Source organism: Penicillium maclennaniae, assembly GCF_028827695.1.
Source record: "Penicillium maclennaniae strain IBT 15551 chromosome Unknown utg000006l:1.0-2513246.0:1.0-2515036.0, whole genome shotgun sequence".
Lineage (NCBI taxonomy): Eukaryota > Fungi > Ascomycota > Eurotiomycetes > Eurotiales > Aspergillaceae > Penicillium > Penicillium maclennaniae.
Genome location: NW_026623218.1, coordinates 17,880 through 41,555, shown reverse-complemented (window position 1 = coordinate 41,555; position 23,676 = coordinate 17,880). Strand labels below are relative to the sequence as shown.

Sequence of the window (23,676 nt, the reverse complement as noted above, 5' to 3'; positions counted from 1 at the left end):
CTAAATCATTAATTTTATACGTCCGAATTAGGAAAGGCGCGGAGAAATTATATATTTAAGGGTCTGACGGACCCTCCGCGGGTAACCCTTAAGGGACCCTTAGAGGGTCAGGGTCAGGGTCAGGGTCGGTGAGGTTAGACCCTAACCCTCGGAGGTACGGGTGGAGGTTCCTGATCTTAGACCCGCGGGGCGGGTGAGTGCCAGGTCTACTACTACTACTACTACTACTACTACTACTATATGAGCTGGATACTTCATTTATCTTCTACGGGATGTTGATTGCGGACAAGGGGGGGCCGTAGCTAGGCCGGCCCGCGATTCGAGCCGAAGGCGGAAACAAGGATGGGTAAAAGTATAGTCCGAAAGCAGAACCATCTCGGATTATCCTTTCACCTCTCTCTAACGGTAGTGCGATGTGTTGGGATATAAGGGTAAAGCTACCACGAAGCAGATCGTGGCCCCTTAAGTCCGTGGGATCAACCTTAGTCTGACTAGGTCAGTCGGTGCAGACAAAGGTAGAAGGTCAAAGGTCGTAGGATAGACTATAAGCAGATATAGCCTAAACGAAGGCAGAACCACAGTCCTGAGGATCAAAGGAAGAAGGTAGAGATAACTTTGGAAAGTAGAACTGACTTCAGGAAAGTAGAAATGACTTGATTCTATCTGCTAGAAAAGAAGGACGTATTTATAGGCTAGGATAGCCTAGAAATGACGTCTAGAATGACATACAAATGACGTACAAACACTAGGCAGCAACATAATGAAGGTGGCAAAGAAGGGAACCGAAGAGAAGCGAAAAGAATGATATCAAGGATCGACGGTCTAAGCCACCCTGAAGGCATCCCCGTAGGATCAGGCTATGCATGCTTAAAGGTAGACCATTTTACCCCTAAAGGAAAATGGTCCCGCCTATCGTTCGGGGGAGGGCCGCGGACCAGAATCAGAAGTGGTCAAAACATCATTTTGATAGAAGAGAAATCTGGTCACGTGATCAATGCAATCTGGTCTTATATGTTGAATATAAGGATAGATCTTTCTATGTAGCATTGGTCTATATTCCAATACGATGTGGCCACACTTATCAATTGATTCGACCTCATCATATATCATCTTTGTGAGGTCCAGCTTATTTCATTTCCACTATTTTTATTTTTTAGGACTCTCAGTTGAGGAATTAAGGTTATGAGTTCCGTTGAAGATCAACCTACAGTGTGTTCCTTACCTTTCCTACCCTTTATTATTATTATTTTTTTTTTTAAAGAAAGTAATACATGAAAATAGGTTGAATTAATAAATAATAAATAACAACGTCAACGAGTCAAATTCAACGCTTACATGCTTCATTATGTGTTGAACGTGGGAAGACAGCAGCGCGATACTATAAGGAAATTCCATCGAGTGTTCACCCAAGAAATGAGGAAAGCACTGTTAGGGGGACGTTGATTGAACAACCCCCTTCTAAAAACGGATATTGCAAAACCAATCAACGTAGCCTCTAGATCACGTACATTTGCTAATCGTTTGCGAGCCCCTAGATCGCCACCAGAAATTTTTTTAACCTTTCATCCTTGATACCTGATTTTTTGGGCTATACTGCAACCTTAGACAGCCCCGTTATGAATCTTCCCGGTCTAGCCCGAACTCGGAATGGGTCGGAGGTAGTTCTCACAAAATAGGTTGAAATGGTTTTTTGTCGAAGGCCTGGGGGGGTGCGGAGGTATTAGGAAATGCACGGACCTGCGTATTGGGCGGATCGATTAGCCAATCATTTTTTGTTGTAAGACAGTATTCCGGCAATTTGACCGTGCCATTTTTGTCTTTAACGTTAACCGTCGCTTGAATCCTCAGATGAAGATACCAGAACGGTTAAACATGGATAAAAACAACCGTTGATTAATTCAGTATCTTTAAATATCATTTGCGATAGAAATCCTCAATGAGCCCGGGAAGTCACAAGTGTCAATCATGGATCGTTTAATTCTAGGACTATTGTAGTGCTCGAACTAGAGTCTCGTCAAAGTGTGCCTATTACGTGTCAATAGCCGCATCTGAATACGTGGGTATCGTTGTACTCAATCAATTTTGCATATACACCAAGGTACCAATGAAGGCCCTTGGAGGCTTTTATGAAGCTGCACTGCCCTTATGAGAATGAAAATGAAAATGAAAATAGCGCATTGGCCTTTGCTCACAGGGCTATAAATTCTTTCTCCTCGCCTCATTAATTACTCTCTAAATATTGCACACTCCTAGCAAATACTAGCTTCTCCATCAACCTTCTCCATCAACCTTGACTATCATCTCAAAAGAGACATCATGGCCCTCGTCAGGTGCAACGGATGTGACAAATTGCGCGAATGCACAACTTATGAGAGTAAACACGGGCACCCAGTCCGTCCTGAAACTCCTCTGCAGTCACTGCAAACCATCAAACTAAATGTGAGTATTCGAGTTTACTAACATAATATGAGTTTGAAGAAATTGGAGGATAGACCCTTAAATATTTTCAAGCTAACTCGGACATATTTAGAGACTACCAAAGGGCTACCTTGGCACAATGTCTCATGATGGCATCCAACGATTATCTGATTTGACGCTCGCTCTAGCAAATTTATCTATCTGTGTTTGAGATCTTCAGAACATTCCAAGTCAGGAGGGGTGGATGTTGATTGTTTCTCTTAACCTTGTATGCAGTCGCCAATATATCTCATGCGTACACACCTTTCCCCTGGAAGACGATGTTAGAGCCAGGTAGATACAGTATGTATTATATTGCAAAGTAATTCAGTAATATCTCTACCCTATAAAACCTGATATCTCTACCTTATAAAACCTGACAATATGGTGTCCATTAGGAAGCGGTGAGGCCTTTCTGTAACAGACTGAATGCTACTTGATGCCACCATACTAGTATACAGTCACATATCATTAGTATTTGCAACCCAGTACTTCGACCCACATATATTCTGCCGGTAGAATCGAGTACTCTCTCGGCGTATCTATTTATCTCTAGGTATATAGGTAGGCTATAATATATAATAATTCTATTAGAGGTAAGGCTCTATTCCACGGACTGTCCTATAGCTTTCTTATTATTATATTAGAATATTTTAATTAGTAAGTCTTACTAATTCTTTACAAGTTAGATAAACTAATTAATTACGAGCTAATATTAACTCTTTAGCTTATAGGTAGATATCTAGTGAAACCTGATACCTTTAATAATAAAGTACGGTATCTATTAATAACTATTATACGCTACTGATAATTAGATTAGATTAAAATATACTTATCTAAAGCGCCTAAAGGTACGTCTAATTAGCCTTCTTAATATCTATTGGAATATAGACCAATGCTACAAAGAAAGATCTATCCTTATATTCAACATATAAGATCAGCATTGTATTAATCACGTGACCAGATTTTTTCTTCTATCAAAATGATATTTTGACCACTTCTGATTCTGGTCCGCGGCCCTCTCCCGAATGATAGGCAGGACCATTTTCCTTCAGAGGTAAATGGTCCGCCTTCAGGCATGAATGGTCCGTTCCTTCGGAGGTGCCTTCGGGCATATCTTGCCTGCGGACTTCGACCATGGTCTTCAAACCTCGGTGAACAGACTTCAACCCTCAGTCCCCTCAAGGATAGGCGGACCACTTTCCCTTAGGGGATAAAATGGTCCACCTTTGGGCATGCATAACCTGATACTGCGGGGAAGCTTTCGGGGTGGCTGAAACCGTCGATTCTTGACATCATTCTTTTGGCTTTTCTTCGGTTCCCTTCTTTGCCACCTTTATTATGTTGCTGTCTAGTATTTGTATGTTATTCTAGACGTCATTTCTAGGCTACTTTAGCCTAGAAATATGTCCTTCTTTTCTAGCAGAAAGAATCAAGTCATTTTCCACTTTCCAAAGTCAGTTCTACTTTCTTCCTTTGATCCTCAGGACTGTGGTTCTGCCTTCGTTTAGGCTATATCTGCTTATAGTCTATCCTACGACCTTTGACCTTCTTCCTTTGTCTGGCACCGACTGACCTGGCCGGACTAAGGTTGATCCCACGGACTTAAGGGGCCACGATCTGCTTCGTGGTAGCTTTCCCCTTATGCTCCAACAATATCTATTAAGATATATTATCTAGCTAATATATCTCGTATAATATCTTTTCTTCGTTCGCGTCTTTAATAGTTACGCTATTAATTATCGAAGCTAGTTTATATATTATCTGTTGGGATATAAGGGGAAAGCTACCACGAAGCAGATCGTGGCCCCTTAAGTCCGTGGGATCAACCTTAATCCGGCTGGGTCAGTCGATGCCAGACAAAGGTAGAAGGTCAAAGGTTGAGGAGAGACTATAAGCAGATATAGCCTAAACGAAGGCAGAACCACAGTCCTGAGGATCAAAGGAAGAAGGTAGAGATGACTTTTGGAAAGTAGAACTGACTTCAGGAAAGTAGAAATGACTTGATTCTATCTGCTAGACAAGAAGGACGTATTTATAGGCTAGGATAGCCTAGAAATGACGTCTAGAATAACATACAAATGACGTACAAACACTAGGCAGCAACATAATGAAGGTGGCAAAGAAGGGAACCGAAGAGAAGCGAAAAGAATGATGTCAAGGATCGACGGTCTAAGCCACCCCGAAAGCACCCCCGCAGGATCAGGCTATGCATGCCTAAAGGTGGACCATTTTACCCCTAAGGGAAAGTGGTCCGCCTATCCTTAAGGGGACCGAGGGTCGAAGTCTGTTCACCGGGGTCCGAAGACCATGGTCGAAGTCCGCGGGCAGGGCATGCCCGAAAGCACCCCCGAAGGAACGGACCATTCATGCTGAAGGCGGACCATTTACCCCTAAAGGAAAATGGTCCCGCCTATCGTTCGGGGGAGGGCCGCGGACCAGAATCAGAAGTGGTCAAAACATCATGTTGATAGAAGAAAAATCTGGTCACGTGATCAATGCAATCTGGTCTTATATGTTGAATATAAGAGTAGATCTTTCTATGTAGCATTGGTCTATATTCCAATAGGTCTATTAAAAGGTGTTCTATGGATAGACTATTAATGATGCCTTGATATAGGTCTAGACTATTGATGATACCTTGACATAGGTCTAGACTATTAATGATGCCTTGACAATAGGTCTAGACTAAAAATGATGCCTAGACTATAATTGATTTCAAAGCAAGACAGGCCTAGACTTAAAACAATGCAATTCTAATATAGGCCTAGAATATTGTTGATTGGATATAAATATGTCCGCAATTCCCTACAAGAAAAATATAATTCTTCTTCAATCATCATATCATACCCTGAGGTTTCCTATTAAGGAAATATTCTTTTATTCATCGAAGGATAAAAGACTTGATCTCCCATTAGATCTCCCACTGGATCTCCCACATTTAGCCTATCGCTATTTTATACCAGAGGACTAAAAAAAGGGTTTTTTGGTCGGATAAAACGACTATTAAATACGGATAAGGTGCTCAGAAGGAGTAGATAGATATTCCTCCTAAAAATTAGCTTTAAGAGCGCGAGTCTGATATCCAAATAACTCTATTAAAAGGGAAATAGATAAAGCAGATATTCTGGGCTTATTTCTTAGGCGCTCCGCGAAAGACTGGCTTAATTCCTTTATTCAGAGATCCTACCACGGATTGTAAGGGTATTATAAAAGAGGTTATTTATAATCTTTATTGTGGTATCCTACCTACCTTACTTACGAACGAGGATGCTATCTTTTAATATAATAATACACTAATATATACTATATATATCGTCTAAGCCCTTCTCCGCGAGTTAAATATCACTATAATAGATTGGCCGCCTTATTCGCCAGATTTAAACCTAATTGAGAACCTCTGGGGGCTATTAAAGGCTAATATATTAAAGCTACGGCCGTGGCTTCGCGAGATGCCTAATAATGATACTACTTAGGCAGAGCTAGTAGATATAGTATAGGCTACGTGGGAATAGCTTACGATTAGGCACTTTATTAATCTAGCTAAGACTATGCCTTATCGTGTAGAGGAAGTGATTCGGTATAAAGGGTGGCATACTAGTTATTAGAAATAGAACTTCTATTCTACCGGCAGAATATATGTGGGTCTAGCCTACCGAAGTACTGGGGTGCAAATACTAATGATATGTGACTGTAAGTGTCTACTAAGACTTAGCTTAGCTCGCGAATACTTTCCTCTTAGGAATAAGTTAACTATGCCTACCCGAGCTCCCGGCGGAGATATAGGCTATTTATATAGAGCCCCTACGTCGGTTACTACTAAAGTAAGATCCTATAGGCTAATATAAAATAATATAAGATATATAACTTATATAGTAAAGAACCCTAAGGTTATAAAAAATAACTTATAAGATTAGTAAGGATACTAAGTCCTAGCTAAGTCTATATAGATATAAAACCCTATTTTCCTACCGCCCTGGCTGAGTCATTTAGCCTAGACCGTAACGCAATAGATCTGGCCAGATACCTGGTCCGTAATTCGTTGTTGCGATAGCACGACACAATACCGCGGTGTGGGTGGACTGGGAACCATAGGTACAGTACTACTGGTCCTTCTATGGTACAATGAAGTACGAGACGTGGATTCTGGACTGGCAGCCCGGGGGCATATATGCAGCCTCACCACAACCCCGCCCTCTCCTGACGAACATCGACATCATTCCCACGGCCTGCGCTTTAGAATATCTTTGTTTCTCCTATATTCCATGCGAGTTAACAAGCTAGACATTTCAAGGCAACGATTCGATCGTAACATAGGCCATTATGGGAGCTAGGATCCCCCTATCCCATGACGATTACACGGTCAGCTGGATATGTGGCGGATCCTTCTTTCCCGCAAATGCGCCACAATCTCCGCAAGTAGTCTCGATCCAATTCCCTGGGAATGGTAGGTTGGATGCAAAAAGAAACTCAACTCTACGGTCGGTGCATACGCAGTCAGATGGCCGCGGAAAGGCGAGAGATAGACATATCCCAGTACAACTAGCTGATTATCATTATCGGCTTGGGCTTGTGAGAGGACATCATTGGTCGACTTCTTGGCCACGGCAACGAGGTACGGGAGTTCACGTGCGGCCAGTTCGGTAAACTTGGCATGGTATGTCTCGTGTGGAGGCGGAGTCTCCGCGAATGTGAGTGCTGTGTGGAGAATGTAGTGGGCGTTGATGGCGCGAATCTGGGGCAGATCGGAATCTTGGGCCGGGCGGATTTGTACGGGGGACATTTTGAGTTGGTGGGATGTTGGTGGTATGATTTCTTGTTTATCCGGAGAGATGTGTGTGATAAAGCGAGATGTCGGCGGAAATTATTGGGGAAATCCGATGACTCAACTTTGATTTTACCTGCAAGTCCGATGTATCGTCGCTCTGGGACAGGTGTTTTGTTGTTGATGGGATACTATTTCTACATGCACAGAGATATACTATGATGAAAGCTTGAAATTCAAACGCAAATTCCATCCACGGTCAATTCTATGCACTCAGTATCCTGGAGATTACAGATCAACAACGAGTGGGGAGCAAAAGTGGAATTCAATGTGCGACTGGCGGAGAAGTGAACGCCGGAGAACGAATACCCGGCGGATAAATCCCGGAGAAAGAACGAAGTAGCGGAAAGACTTGTGGAGCAATCCGAGTCACTGTTTGGGGGCTGAATGCAAGCCAGGATGGCAACCGAACATCGTGTAATATGCTCGAGCTTGAATGGAGAAGTGGACTGCACCCCGGATCTCCCTTCCAACCAAATTGCGGGGCGAATCCCTCTGGACATGGGGATTTCTTGGCTCTGGACAACTCATCCAAACATCGCCGTCGCCAAGAGGACTAGGAGGTTTAGGGAGAGAGGAGAAACCCCAGACGATGCGTCAAATGGCCCTTCCTGGAGGCTTGGCTAGGTGCTCAAGCTCTATCGTCCTCCAGACGCCGAGACTTGACAGTTCTCATACGCGCTATAAAGCTCTCTTCTTGTCCCGCTGGAGCTTTCAGAGCTGGAACGACTTTCGACGCCCTGCATAATACTCGTGTACTGGGTCAGACTTTTCAATCATGCCTCCTTCACAATCGGAACGTACCTCGTTTGAGTATGTGACGGATGAGAAACAGCGCTCTCCAGACCATGTCGAGGACTACAGCAATGTGACAGTAATGGATGGTATTCATGTGCTTGGATTGTCTCCCGAGGATGCCGATTTCTACCATAACTTCACGCCCGAGCAGAGAAAAACCGTTTTGCACAAGGTAACACCCATCCTTCTCTCTCACTACGGCCGAATTATTAACGCCTACCAGGTTGACATTCGCTTGGTGCCCATGCTAGCTGTACTCTATTTGATTTCACATCTCGACAGAGCAAATATCGGCAATGCGAAAATTGCAGGGCTGACAAAAGACCTGGGATTGACTGGAATCCAGTATAACATTGCCCTTAGTCTCTTCTTTATTCCATATGTCTTGCTAGGTAAGAATCGACCTGAACTGATTCTTCAATCCATCGCTAATCGATTGACAGAGGTCCCAAGTAACATGCTTCTGAAGAACTTCAAGCGGCCTTCAGTCTACCTCGGAATTCTTATCATCTGCTGGGGGATTATAATGACTCTGACTGGAATCGTCCAGAATTTTGCTGGTTTGCTCGTGGTGCGCATTCTGCTAGGTGTTTTTGAGTAAGTTGGCGGTCCAATTGTATGGCCATAGATTCATCGCGCTGACATCTGATGATAGAGCTGGCTTTTTCCCCGGTGCAGTGTACCTGTGCTCTTTTTGGTATATGCCAAAGCACCTAGCAACTCGCCTGGCTGTCTTCTACTGTGCTAGTGCCCTTTCGGGTGCATTCTCAGGCTTACTGGCAGCCGGTATTGCGAAGATGAGCGGAGTCGGTGGACTAGAAGGCTGGCGTTGGATTTTCATTCTGGAGGGGATCGCCACTGTTGTCCTGGGTGTCCTTTGTTTCTTCTTCCTTATCAACTCGCCAAAGTTGTCCGGAAAGTGGTTAAACCAGGATGAGATTCGCTTCTTGGAGTTGCAGCACTTCATCAAAGACGGTGGACAATTCCAGGAGGAGAGGAAGTCGACTTCATGGAAGGATATTACGGCTGTTTTGGGCAACTGGAGAATGTACCTGTTGGCATACATTTTGCTTGCTCAGTCAGCCTGTTCTTATGGTACGTTTCTTCTCTCATCGAAGACGACGAACATTGCTAATTTTCATAAAAAGGAACAAAATTCACTCTCCCAACCATTACAAAGGGTATGGGTTTCCAAGACACAGCCGCGCAGCTCATGACCGTCCCCCCCTTACGTGGCGGGCGCTATTTCCGCTGTCTTTTTCTCTATGCTGTCCGACCGATTCTACTGGCGTGCGCCATTTGTTGTGACCCCACTGCTAATCATTGTGGTTGGATACTCTATTATCATGGGCCTAAATGGCAACCTGAAAGCCAATATCGGCCCGGGATTCTTCGCTATTATTCTGACCACCATGGGTATTTACCCTACCCACCCGGCCACGACCTCATGGACCATGAACAACCTGGCCCCTTCCAATCGCCGCGCTATTGGCAGCGCTTTCAATATCTGTGTCGGAAATATTGGAGGAATCATTGGCAGCTACATGTACATTGATAAGGAATACCCTACCTACCCCACCGGCTTTGGCTTGTCATTGGCCTTTGGTGGATCAGCCTTTGTGGCAGCCGTCATCCTGGAGCTCTCCTTTATGTGGGCTAATAAGAAGAATGCTGCGATGAGCGATGTCGACATTCGCTCGAAATATACCGATGAGCAACTGCTGGACATGGGAGATAAATCCCCTCTGTTCAAGTATACCCTTTAAAACCCGCACCCATGAATGAATGATAATCACTTGGAACGAACTATGTTCCCAATTACTTGGATTTCTCTCGTAGTAAACTGAAAATTGAATTAACACTAGCAGTAATAAGACCTATATTACGGAATGTCTTCGTGTGACTTATTTGAGGGGCAAATGCTGATCTGTGGGACCCTTTGCGCCATTTGGTCAGAATCCGCTGACCTTTTCCGCGCCCATAGGGATATCCGACCGGAATCCGGGGAGACGCGGTTCTCGACACCCGGGGTATCGCCTGCTCGGGGACTTAGGAATTAGCTCGAGGCGAAAGAGAGGGGTCTAGGGACATTGGGAGACGGTGGTTTAGATATAACTTGGCAGCAATATTGTGAGTCTAATTCGGTCTCCCACTCTGTGTGCTTTTTGTTTCTTTGCAAAATTCCCACATATCTGCAAGCAACCATGGAGGTGGAAAAAACTAAGGAGAACGAGACCAGTCACTTGGAGATTTCTCCAAAGGCTACTTATCAGGAGCCTACATTTGAAGGTCTGACTCCAGAGGAGTGTAGAGAACTTGAAAAGCGACGTGAGTAGTCAGCCCGCCACCAACACTGTGGCACTATTGCCTATGGCTACTGACGACAAGAGATAGTTGTGTGGAAAGTTGACCTGCACCTTATTTCGTCGCTATGTCTGCTTTTCATATTCAATATTCTTGATCGCTCAAACATCGCCAATGCGCGGCTTGGCGGCATGGAGAATGATCTTGGCCTCAGCGACACTTAATACCAAACCGCCGTGGCTATTATGGTGAGCTTGGCCCCTCTTGGTGTCTGAGCTTGGCAATTAACGCTTTTCTGTATAGTTCGTGGGATACCTTCTTGGCCAAATTCCTAGCAATATCGTGCTCACTCGCGTGAAACCGTCTCGGTATATCCCCGCTGCTATCTTCATCTGGGGTGGAATCTCGATGGCTGCTGCGGGGACGAAAAACTTTGCTCATATCATGGTGGTTCGGGTTCTATTGGATTTGCCGAGTCTCCCTTTTTTCCAGGTGCCCTGTAAGATAAGAGTGGCTTCTCTCTGCCTACATCTAAGTACTGACGGAACCATTAGTCTCTTGGTCAGCTCCTGGTATAAGCCTCAGGAGATTGCTCCTCGTGTGGCAGTGCTTTACTGTGGTAACACAATCGCCAACGGATTTGGCGGTCTTATTGCCGCAGGTATTTTGGATGGAATGGACGGAGCTGGCGGATTAGCAGGATGGAGGTCGGTACTGCCCCTTTGTCCTACCTGCATTTGAGAGTATGCCGCTGACTAGAAATGACACAGATGGCTCTGTATCATCGAGGGTGCTGGTACCATGGTTGCTGGAGTGCTTGCAGTCCTGCTTCTTCCTGATTTCCCTGAGTCAGGCCAACGAAAGTGGCTCTCGCAGCAAGAGCAGCGCTTTGCACAGTGGCGATTAGCTCAAGCTGTGAACGATAAGGCCGATGAGAATGGATCGATTAAGCAAGCCCTTGTTGATGCCTTCACCGATCCGAAGGCCTGGATTCTAGTCGGAATCCAGGTCTGCCAGCTCACATCGCAGATATGGACATACTTCTTCCCAGTGAGTGCAATTAGTACACTTTTGTCGCACCACGAAGCGGTCCCTAACCACTGTCTTAAAAACAGTCTATTGTTAAGACCCTCGGTTTCGACAACACAATAACCCTGCTCATTACCGTTCCCGTCTATGTTTTCGGATTCTTTACCTCGCTCGGAAACTCTTTTACTGCACAGTACACAAACAAGCGTGCTATTTTGAGCATGTGGCCTCTGCTCGTCGACATCATCGGCAACGTGTTGGTTGTTAGCACGATTTCGACAGCCCCGCGCTATGTGGGCATGTTCCTGATGTGTGCAGGCTCATACTCCGCATTCAATGTTGTTTAAGCCTGGATTGCCAGTACTATCCCCACAACCAGAACAAAACGTGCTATTGTCTATGCATTGGTCAACTTGTTCGGCAATTCGTCGAACATTTACGGATCCTACTTTTTCCCTTCTTCCCACGCTCCCCAGTATCGCATGGGCGGAATTATTTTGTCTTCATTTGCCGCAGGGGGTATTACCTTGGCAGCTGCACTGGGTCTCTGGCTGCGAAATATCAACAAAAAGACTCTGCGGGAGGAGGACGAGGATGGTCAGATTAGATACAAGTATCTCTGGTAAATGGACCTCGCTTTTTAGGCCGGCCCAACATGGTTTATACGAAGTCAACTACCCACATGGGAAGACATCCTCCTACTATAAAATAAATACGAATCAATTTTTGGATAATATCCAGTGCGGTTTTGCCTTGAGTTGCCCAAATATTCTGCTGAGCGCGACCACGCTTAAGGGGTTGCGTGTTGTGTGCACAATCCGCCTGCGGGTTATGTCAGTTCCGAGTCATAAAGTCCGATGCATATCTAGTAGGCAAAAACCGGCACAAACGATACGCTTATATAAGCGAAACTAGGTTATATTATATTTTTCCCTACAAGTAAAAGTGCTTCAGATATTATATATTAAATCAGAATATTTTTATCTATTTTATTGAATTTTATAGGGGGGTTTAAAGTTGCTCTCCTTGCGTGGGTATGGATGGTCCAAAATTCCGAAAGAGGTTAGCGTTTGGTCCGAAATTCCCAAAAGGGGATATAGTCCGAAATGCATAGGATCGGCTTGGTCGAAAATGTATAAGGTCAGACCTGCATTTTGGACCAACCCGACCCTGTGCATTTCGGACCAACCCAACCCTATGCATTTTGGACCAACCCGACCTAACCCGACTATATGTATTTTGGACTAACCCGACCCTATGCATTTCTTATTACGCCTATCTCCCTTTTTTTCGATTACTATTCCTTATATTTTATCTTTATCGCCTTAATATAGAATTTAATAAATAGTAATTAGGAGCCTTATTTTCTCGAACCCTATCTCCGCTATATATCGCGTTAGTAGGGTTTATTTTCAAAAAAACTGCTAGTATCGTGCGGGTATAGGTTCGGAGAAACACTTTGTCCGCCTGGCCTCCGCGGCGAAGCGTAATACCCGTAAGCGTATTAAGGAGAGATAGAAGAAATAATAGGAGAGGGAGAAGACGGGCCAGCCGACGAAGTGCCTTATTAAGGCGCCGACGCGGAAGGTCTTAGAGCTATACGAGGGGCTATCAAAGCTATACGTATCTATCCTTATCCAAATAAGGTTAATATATATTAGACTAGGTCACTTCTTATACGAAATTAAAGAAGGGAATCAGACCGCTATTATTGCGAGTAAGGATCTTAAACGCCGAGATATATCTTACTCTAATACCCGCTATATAGTAATCTGCGAAGAATCATACTTAATAAGGTCGCTCGTACCGACCTTAGTAACACTATAAACTACGATACTATTATGTCCCACCCGCGCGCGGCCCGCTACGCCGTTACAATAATATATTAAATAGGTCTCTTAGGATAATTCCGATATATCGAGCCGGAACCAGACGACGGCCATAAATAAATTAGCCTTACGGCTATAGGAAGGTTATAAAGACGCTACGTATACACTACCGAACGATAAGACTGGGTCACCGAGAATAGTTAGGCTACCGAAATAATTATTAATTTACTACACACCGTAATTAACTAAGAACCGAAGCACTTAGTATTCTTCCTTATTAGGGGAATAGAGAACTAACACTAGAGAGGCGGGAGTATACAGCGGGGATAAGGGGACACAGAAGAAGTGAAAGACTATAGGCATTATCTTTTAGGTTTGACTTTTATATAGGCTTAATTATATATAGGATATAGATATTCTGACACTCTTTTCTATGCCGGCCTCTTACAGAGGCCGGTTTTCCTTTATATATATTATTTACTATAAGCCGCGCGTCTGGAGTTACGGACAATAAGTTCTGCTTCGGATTTAGACAAAGCGCCTATATAGCCTTAACGACGCTAGTTAGGCTCGATTAGGTTAATAGAATTTAAATTAAATTAAATTAAAGTCACTGGTATCGCAATCTGAGGCTATTATAAAGTCTGCGATAGATATAAGTGTAAGCGGCTTTAGAGGGGATAGGGTCGACTTAGTTGAGTTAGTCGGAAATACATAAGGTCGAACTTAGTCGAAAATATATAGGATTAACTTAGTCGAAAATATATAGTATCGACTTAGTCGAAAATATATAGGATCGACTTAGTCGGAAATACATAGGATTGACTTAGTCGGAAATATATAGGGTCGACTTAGTCGGAAATATATAAGGTTAGGTCTGTATTTTGGACTAACCCGACCCTATATATTTTTGACTAACCTAACCCTATATATTTTTGACTAAGGCGACCCTCTGTATTTGCGACTAAGGCTACCCTCTGTATTTTAAACTATACTCGGCTTCTATATTTTCCCTACGCACTATAGGTATCTTAGTGAATACACAATATTATTTACGTACTACCTTATTTAATAATTTCTTTAAACTCCCTATTATCTATAGATTTAGTGTGTGGTAAAGGGTATAAGTTCACGACTCTCTTAGGCCTACTCTTAAGATATATCTTCTCTAGTGACTTATATATATTACCCCTTATATTTACTCTATTAACTACCAACGCTATCTTTAGTAAGCGTCTATATATTTATAATATATATAATATATAATCTATATAAAGCAGGCTATTTACTGATACCTATTAAAAATATATAAGGTTTAATAGGTATCAGTAAATATAGCCTTAGTGGTTTATAATGGCTATTAATAGCCTTAAAGGGGGTAGGGGAATACTGACAGCCGTCGAACCTTATTAACTTAATACGTTTAACGGCTATTAGTAAATAGTAAAGGCTACCTATTACTTCTAGAGACTATTATATTAAATATTATCTTATTAGTATCTACTTTGAGATAAACTAAGCTCCCGCACTTTCTTCTTTCTCTCCCTTACTATCTCTCACTATCGCCTTGCCTCGCTAAACTTCTCTTTAGAGAAATACTCTAGATCTAGCTTTATTAAGGTTTTCTTAATCTATTAAGAGAATTCCTCCTATGCGACCGCCCGTTTCTCCGCGATATAATTATAATCCTCTTAACCTTCGAAGACCCTCCCCTTAAGGACTAGCTTCTTCTTATTCTGTAAATCCTTTATCTGGGTATCGTACTTCTATATTCGATTAAGCGCCTTTTAAGTATAAACCCCGCGCTCCTAATACTGCTAGGCCTACTAACGGGCCCGTCGCTATTTATTATAGAGCGAGTTATGGTTAGTAAGCTCCTTAAGCTCCTTAAGCTCCTTATCTTTAATCACTAAGCGCTAAAAGCCGTCCGTTAATAACGCGTCGTATAACGCGCGATCTTCGGTAGCTAGCTTTCGCCTAAGCGAGTCGCTATAGTTAGTAATAAGCTATAGTTACTTAATAAGATTCTTGGGGCTCTACGTGGCTCGCTAGGTGAGCTACTAAAGTGTATAACGAGGAGAGAAGTTCGCGTAGATTCACTAAGAAATCTCCCTATTCTCGTTAAGTGCTAGGATTAGCGGCCTATTATCCTTAGCACTATCCTAGATATCTTCCGATACCTACTCCGAGATTAAGCCGGTCGGTAGCGATAGTAGGATTAGCTTAACGTAATACCTAGGTAGGAGGGTTATAGTAAATACCGCTTCGCTCCTCTCTTACCCTACCTAAGGTAGCGTTAGGAGGTCTACCTATATCTAGCGGTACTTAACCTACCTACCGATAGTATACCCTATAAGATCCCGGCCTAGGTATTAGAGAAGCGTAAGATAGGACGTACACTAGAGGGGGAGCTAATTCCCTATACCCTTAGGCTAGAAGTCGCGTTCGGTCAGATTAGGGAGTACCTAATATATACATATAAAGGTTATATAGACTAACTTACGCTACTCCTACGCTACCTAGTAAGAGTGGGTCGCGACGATCGCGTTAAAGCTACGGCGGAAGAGTTCCCGATATAGCTTTATATTCTAGTGCGTCCGTTAGACTAGCTCCCCTTATTGACTATCGCTATCCTAACCCTAAAGTACCGCGAATATTATATCGATATACCGGATATAGGTCCCCTTAGGCCTAAATAGATATATATATCTCTCGAGCTATCTATCTAGTAGTATATCGCGAAAGGTCTATATTGTGAGAGGTCGCTAGCCTTCGAGCGCCTTAGCGATATAAGGCCTATAAAGGCGTTAGACTGCCAATAGGCGTTAGAATACTTCTCGATAAAAGGTAGTAAGGTAGAGATTAGCTAATAGATCGAGGATTTTACGAGACCTTACGCGGTGCCCACGATCTGTCTTAAGCTAGCGGAATATATTGTAGAGAAAGACCTAGTCGTCTAAGGTATACCGCACTAATTAATACCGTAGGTAATAGGCTCTAAGGAGGGATAAGAGACAGATAGCTAGCCTAAGCTAGTACAGTTCCTAGAAGAGTATTAATTCCTAGTTAAACTTATCTAAGAACTAGGTATAACTATATCGCTCTATTGTCTCGCCCTATCTAAGACCTTTAATCCTCTTACCGACCTCCTCGCCCTTAGCGGGAGACTACTCTCGCTCACTAATCTATAACTCCCGATAATATAAGGGGGAGGCGCCTTAGCCGCTAAATCCGTAATATAAGGCGCGGATTATCACTATCGCTACCTACGAATACTCTTAGTGAAGATACCGGGCGGGGCGGAGACTATAGACGAGTTTAATAGCTAGGCAAAGGCGGTTTAAATTCTACCGAAGCTAAGTGAGCGCGTTATCGGTATAATAGTAGTAGAACGACTATAGCGTTTAAGGTTAGATATAGTGCTTGTCCTCCTCCTATGCCACTATCTTATTATTTAAGGCCTCGAGTAACTCCGCTATAACTTAGTATTCCTCTCAGGCGCTATAGGAGCGGCCCTAAGCCCCCTTAAGCGCTATATAGTATCGCGCCTTAGTATAGAGATACCCACGGAGTAGGGTCGCACGGGAGTACGCGTAGGTACCTCCTATATACTATAAGACCCAGACTAAGGTAGCTAATAGTGCGAGGGTATCTAGCGCTAGGTTCCCGAATGGGTATATCTTCCTGACCGTAAAGATCTCCTTAGAGATATTATAGAGTTATATATAGAGGAGACCGGCCTATCAAAGAGCGCACTAAGGTTTTAGCTCAATAGTAAGGCTCCCTATATTACGGAGAAGCGTCTAAGGCCAGAATTATAACTATACTAGTTTTCTTAATCGCAGTATATAGCTAGTCGGGGTCTGCGTAGGTAGGACCTAGTCGATTCGCGCTATCGATAATATTAGCGCTATCGGGGGCTATATATCGGGAATTACCTCTGTCGCCACTGAGGATATCGGGGGCTACAAATCGGGAATTACCTTAGTTAGCACTAAGGATATCTGCGTTAAAGGAATTCCTTCGGATTCCGCTAAGGGAGGCTACGTAAAAGAGGTCTCTAAGGTAATATCGAGCTTAATTAGCCACCCCTTAAACCGACTTAGGTAATATTATCGCTATATTAGCTTAAGCGCCTCTTAAGGAATCTTATTAGAGAGGTAAATCTCTTATATTATATCGAAAAAGAAGCTTATTAGGAACTAATTATTAACCGCGAAGTGCTAGAGACGGTTCTAGCCCTATATTATCTCCGACTACGAATACTAGCGGGTCTCCCCCTTTAGGTTCTTTAACGTGAGGAGTAGCCTTGCCTAACTATATTTATTCGCTATATAGAGACCCAGAGCGAGTTATTCTTAGATTACGCCCTATATCCTAGTTAGGTTTCTGGGTAGGAGAAAGTGAGTAAGTAGCTAGATTCGCGGGAGCTAGCTACCTAACCCTATAGCCCCTTCTATCGCGGTGGTAGAACCCCGGAGAATCGCTTCTTATCCACTCCCTAATAAGTGGGTTATAGTTTTAGGCGGTAATATCTAGCGTAGGGCTAGAAGCAATAAATAGTCTATCTATTTCGAGTACTTATTATTACTTAATACTTACGAGGTACGCTAAGGATAATATAGCCTTAGGAATAGTACGAATAGCTCTATAGCCTTAAAGCTACGGAGCCGCCTTAGCGATAGGTACGGGATATAATAAATTAGGACTAAATAGTAATATAACCGCTAGCTCTCGGGATCCCGCTATTTAACGTATAGCGAATTAAGGTATAAGGAAGTTATTAAGGTGCTCGTGGACGGCTATATCGCGAGCCACTAGAGTCCTTAGCGCGCGACCGCGAGATTAGTGGCCTACCCTCCGCTACTATTAATATTAAAGGCGCGTAGGAGCGAGGTCGGTAAGTCTACGTTATTAATTACGGGATTAATAGTAGGGGGTATAGACTTAGCTTAGCCCGCGGTTAGCCTAAGGCCTAGGCTATAAAGGAGCTACCGATAATATACTAATATTAGGGACTTAGCCTATAGAGCTAGGTATTACTAAAATATAGGCTAGTCTAGGATATTCGGTATAATAGCCTACTACGTTAGTTCCCGAAGGCTAATACTATCTTTATCGCGTAGGGGCGCCGCTTTAGGATACCCCTCTAAGTAGCTATAGTGATTTAGGAGCTAGTCTGTTAGCCCACGGGCGATTTATCGGACTAAGGGTAGGATCGGTCTAGACTAGGTAACTTTATATCGCGATTATATTATAGGATATATAGGAAGGGATAGCGATACTATATTCTTATTATTAGCGAAAGCGTCTCTCTACTCCTCTATCCTAATCTTAATCTCGGGCTTATCGCTTAGGGCTAATTCTTTAGGCTTAATCTTAGCCTAAAGAGCGGTAAAGGTATTATAGGTAGTTACTGTTCGTAGTGGCACTATACTAAGATCTACCTATAATAGTAAGAGATAGGTATACTTAAACTAGGTTATTAGCTTAGGGTTAGGGTACACTTCGAACGGAGTGGGCTTAACCTAAGTAGTCTACTACCGTTAATAATATCGCTCTCGATAGGCCGCTAGCTATATCGCTTAATCTAGATATTTCCGTAGATAGCTAGCTATCTATAGTAATAGAAATTGTGCGAGGGAGAGAAAATATAGGCTAACTTATACTTTAATCTTAGTAGGTAGAGCCAAAAGTCCTTAGCTTTATTTTTCCTTAAATTATTTTAGGTCCTTTAGGTCTGACCCCTATACCTCCTTAATAATATATAATAGAGTAGATAGCTTCGATTTATTTATATCTTATATATTACTCTTAATTATTATTAGATCTACTTATATATAGTAGCGTCTAATAGACCTACTTTAGTATCTCGAGATTAGGGTTATAGTACTCAGGATAGGTAGTTCCCGCATAATTAATATCCCCCTTAATTCCTTAGTCTCTAAAAATACGAGACTATATTAATAGTAGGGACCCTACCTTAGTTTTTAGATAATAATTAGATTATATTATACGCGATAGTATCGAACAGACTAGCTCTAGGTTATCGATAGTTAGGTTAAGGAAGCGAGTATAATTAATCTTACGTACTAACTAGCTTAAGCTTACTTTAAAGAGTTATAATAGACGTAGGCGAGTACTATATCGTCCTCTAAGTTATCCCCTCGCTATTATCCTAGATACCTATTATACTCCCCCGGCCTTTATTAGGCTTAGAGAGCCCTAAGTAGCAGAGCTTAACTTTACGAGATAAAGGTAAAGGTTATCTAATTAAGCCTAGTCGTAAGCCTCCGTGGCGATCCCGCTAGAGATCTACTATCCCTCAACGATAGGCTAATATAATAAGCTTAAACTAGACTTAGATTAACTAGCTCTAGTATTCCCCGCCCTAAATTAAGGCGAGTCCGATAACTAAGTAAAGAAGTATTTAACTAGCGCTTAGTCCTAGTCTTACTCTTAGACCCGAAGGTTTCGCTATAATTATCCTACGCTTAGTACCGCCTAATATCTCTGATTCGCCGTCCTTACCCCTATAGTTATAATCGCTAATACCTTATATTTAGCGTCCTTTAACTATATTCTATCCTATTAATCCTTCTCTATTAAGGGTTAGAGCGTCGCAGACCCGGACTTTATCTGTTATATCTTTAAGCTATAGACCCCCTTATTAAGGATAATACCCTCTATAGGCCACTATCTAGATATTACCTTAACTAACCCTAAGTCTCCCCCTAATATCGGAGAGTTAGCTAGTGCTATCTTTTTCTCTTTAGGCCTTATCTACTATTAATAAGACCTAGCTAACACTAACTCTTAGCTAAGGGTCACTTAGCCTAGGCTTCCTCGCGATACCTACTCTCTTATAGAGTATTACTCTTACTACTAAGTAAGATAGTAACCCTATATAGGTATCTATCGCTAAGCTCCTTATATCGCTACCTAATATCCCTTAGCTACCTAAGCTTTATCTAAGTTAACTACTATTATATAATATTAAGCTCCCTCCGCGCGCCCTCTCCTACCTAGAGAGTAACGTAGCGAATAATATTATAGATAGCTATCCTTTATCTCCTACCCCCTTATAATAAGACTAGAGTAATATAGATTTTGACTATATTGTCTCTTAGGCCTAGTTACACTAATAGGAGCAAAATATATAAGCTATAATTACTTAATTAGACTTAGAGATAACTAAGGCGCTAAGGAAGGGATAGCGAGGTATACCTCCCCTAATTATTCCGTTTAGACCGGCGCTAGGTTATTAGCGCCCCGCCGAAGTAGCTAAGTTTTATAAGCTTCTATAAAAGTTTAGTACCGCTTAGTAGATAATCTAGAATACTAATTATATTAGATAGATAATCGGTCCGAAGTAAGAATAGATCTATCTTAGGCGAGATATAAAGAAATACCGCTATAAGGCGAGAAATCTTAAGATTAAGCTTATATTATTAGTCCTAACCGGATTCTCCGATAGGGTAAAGATATTAATTATTATACTTTAGGGAGTAAGAGGAAGTCCTACTCTATCTCGCCGATATTAAACTCTCGGCCACTAAGGAGATACTTATCGCTCGGTTACGGGCGTTAAAAGCCACAAAATATATTAAGTAATTAGCGTTACGGCCTCCCCTCCTATAATATATAACGACCTTCTAGCGCCTTACGCGAAAGTTTAAGTATAGTCTTTTTAAGCTAAGCACTAACTAGAGTTAGAGTATAAGAGCCTTAGATTTTATATTATAATAATATAAGCGACATAATATTAAGTAGGGTAAATAGGCGTTAGGTTAACTTAGTCGGAAATATATAAGGTCGACTTAGTCAGATATATATAAGGTCGACTTAGTCAGAAATATATAAGGTCGACTTAGTCAGAAATACATAAGGTCGACTTAGTCAGAAATATATAAGGTCCACTTAGTCGGAAATGCATAAGGTCGACTTAGCCAGAGTTATATTAATTTCTTAAACTTCTAGGCGCTAGTGATATAGCAGTAAAGGGGATTAGTAGCAAAAACGTAGTCGTAAGGATATTAATATTAATTTAAGCGATAATAAGTAGTTATATTATCTGTTTAGCCGGAGTAAATATATAGTATAAATTAGATAGTGATAATTTCTGATAGCCGTCTAAAAAGCTTAGTACGAGAGCTTAGTCCTTAGAGCTTATTCTAGGTAAACTCTGATAGCTATTAGAGTTTACTTATATTATAGCTCCGAGCCCTTAATTACTTATTCTGCTAGCTATCCGAAATTAGCTTAGCTAAGTTAAAAGTCCTTATAATCTATATATAAGTATTAGATACGCTAAGCAGTCTAGTTATTATCGAGCTAAGAGATAACCTTAGAGACTTTCTCCTCGATCTTCTTTTTATCCTTATCGGAGAGAGGGAGCTTACCCTTATTAATAGTAGATTTAAGGGAGTAGGCGTAGGACTTAAGGCCATTCTTAGCCTAAATATAGCTAGCCTTAGCTTTATCCTCCTCCTTATATTTCTTAGCCTTAGAGAGTATATATTCGATCTCCTCCTTAGAGAGATAACCCTTATTATTAGAGATAGTGATCTTATAGGTCTTTCCTATACCCTTCTTAATAGCGGAGATATTTATAATATTATTAGTATTAAGATCGTAGGTAACCTTAATCTAGGGTATATCGCGAGGGGCGGGGGAATATTAGTAAGCTTAAACTTATTAAAGAGGTTATTATCCTTAGTATAGATACGCTTACCCTTAAAGACCTAAATTAGGATACTAAGCTAGTTATTAAAATAAGTAGAGAAGGTCTCGAACTTCTTAGTAGGGATAGTAGTGTTACGCTTAAATAAGAGCAGTTATAATATTACTAGCGGTCTTAATACTAAGAGAGAGGGGAGCGATATTAAGAAGTAGGATCTTATTAGTAGACTTAGAGAAAGTGTCACCTAAGAGGATAGCGGCCTAGATAACGGTACTATAAGCGACGGCCTTATCGGGATTAATAGACTTATTAGCGTCCTTATTAAAGAGGTCGGAGATAAGCTTCTGGATCTTAGGGATATAGGTAGAACTACCAATAAAGACAATCTCGTAGATAAAAGCCTTATCGATCTTAGCGTCACGGAGGACACGCTTAACGAGCTTTATAGTACCGCGGAAGAGGTCCTAGCAGAGCTCCTTAAAATAGATATAGATAATAGAGGTATAGAAGTTAATACCCTTAAAAAGAGAGTTAATCTCGATAGAAGTCTAAGTAATAGAAGATAGGGTGCCCTTAGCACGCTTATAAATAATATAAAGATAGCGGAGAGTATAAGCGTTCGTGGTTAGGTCCTTATTATATTTACGCTTAAACTTATTAACGAAGTAGTTAATAAGACGGTTATCGAAGTCCTTATCACTAAGGTAAGTATTACTAGCGGTAGCCTTAACCTCGAAGATACCCTCCTTAATAGTTAGAAGAGATATATCGAAGATACTATTACCGAGATCAAAAATAAGGATATTACGCTCACCCTCCTACTTCTTATTAAGACCGTAGGTATAGTAGTAGCGGTAGGCTTATTAATAATATAGAGGATATTAAGATCGGTAATAAGACTAGCGTCCTTAGTAGCCTAGCGCTAGGAGTCGTTAAAGTAGGTAGGGATAGTAATAATAGCGTTATTAATAGTATCACTAAGGTAAGTCTTAGCGGTCTTATATATCTTAGTAAGGATTATAGAGGAGATTTCCTTAGGAGTAAATTACTTAGTCTTACCCTTAAACTTAACCTCAAGAATAGGCTTAGTGGGCTTATTAATAACCTTAAAGGGGCAGTACTTTATATTAGCCTAAACCTTAGCGTCGTTAAAACGACGATTAATAAGACACTTAGCATCGAAGACAGTATTATAAGGGTTTTATAGTGACCTAGTTCTTAGCGGCGTCACCGATAAGTCGGTAAAGGCAATGAATAATAGGGTAGTTCGGTTACCCTAATTATTAGCGATAATCTCAATACGGTCATCACGGAACACACCTATATAAGAGTAGGTAGTACCTAACTCAATACCGATAGCGGGAGCTATTATAAATATATATTACTATAAGGGTCTATAGCGACCTAGTTCTTAGCGGCGTCACCGATAAGTCGGTAAAGGTAACAAATAATAGGGTAGTTCGGTTACCCTAATCGTTAGCGATAATCTTAATGCGGTCATCACGGAACACACCTATATAAGAGTAGGTAATACCTAAATTAATACCGACGGCGGGAGCTATTATAAATATATATTATTATAAGGGTCTATAGCGACCTAGTTCTTAGCGGCGTCACCGATAAGTCGGTAAAGGCAACGAATAATAGGGTAGTTCGGTTACCCTAATCGTTAGCGATAATCTCAATACGGTCATCACGGAACATACCTATATAAGAGTAGGTGGTACCTAAATCAATACCGACGGCGGGAG

The 23,676-nt window shown here is 41.8% G+C and overlaps 4 protein-coding genes across 4 annotated transcripts; 2 read left to right on the top strand and 2 right to left on the bottom strand.

Moving 5' to 3' along the window:
- Positions 1 to 6,820: 6,820 nt before the first annotated feature.
- N7477_006240 (GNAT family N-acetyltransferase) lies at positions 6,821 to 7,240 on the bottom strand (the record flags this gene model as incomplete). The annotated part of the gene is made up of 1 exon (XM_056967903.1): positions 6,821 to 7,240. The coding sequence occupies one exon, from the start codon at positions 7,238 to 7,240 to the stop codon at positions 6,821 to 6,823; it is 420 nt and encodes a 139-aa protein (XP_056820699.1).
- An 820-nt stretch (positions 7,241 to 8,060) lies between these two features.
- Positions 8,061 to 9,846, top strand: N7477_006239 (uncharacterized protein; the record flags this gene model as incomplete). The annotated part of the gene is made up of 5 exons (XM_056967902.1): positions 8,061 to 8,472; positions 8,524 to 8,677; positions 8,736 to 9,175; positions 9,229 to 9,261; positions 9,452 to 9,846. The coding sequence occupies 5 exons, from the start codon at positions 8,061 to 8,063 to the stop codon at positions 9,844 to 9,846; spliced, it is 1,434 nt and encodes a 477-aa protein (XP_056820698.1).
- A 438-nt stretch (positions 9,847 to 10,284) lies between these two features.
- On the top strand, positions 10,285 to 12,039 carry N7477_006238 (MFS general substrate transporter; the record flags this gene model as incomplete). Its single annotated transcript, XM_056967901.1, has 7 exons — positions 10,285 to 10,408; positions 10,475 to 10,476; positions 10,688 to 10,752; positions 10,939 to 11,091; positions 11,155 to 11,434; positions 11,500 to 11,723; positions 11,775 to 12,039. The coding sequence occupies 7 exons, from the start codon at positions 10,285 to 10,287 to the stop codon at positions 12,037 to 12,039; spliced, it is 1,113 nt and encodes a 370-aa protein (XP_056820697.1).
- Positions 12,040 to 21,699: 9,660 nt separating this feature from the next.
- On the bottom strand, positions 21,700 to 23,233 carry N7477_006237 (uncharacterized protein; the record flags this gene model as incomplete). Its single annotated transcript, XM_056967900.1, is given in 5 exon segments — positions 21,700 to 21,891; positions 22,195 to 22,389; positions 22,588 to 22,743; positions 22,761 to 22,841; positions 23,201 to 23,233. 5 exon segments carry the CDS (start codon positions 23,231 to 23,233, stop codon positions 21,700 to 21,702), a joined length of 657 nt encoding a protein of 218 aa, XP_056820696.1.
- Between the last annotated feature and the right edge of the window lie 443 nt (positions 23,234 to 23,676).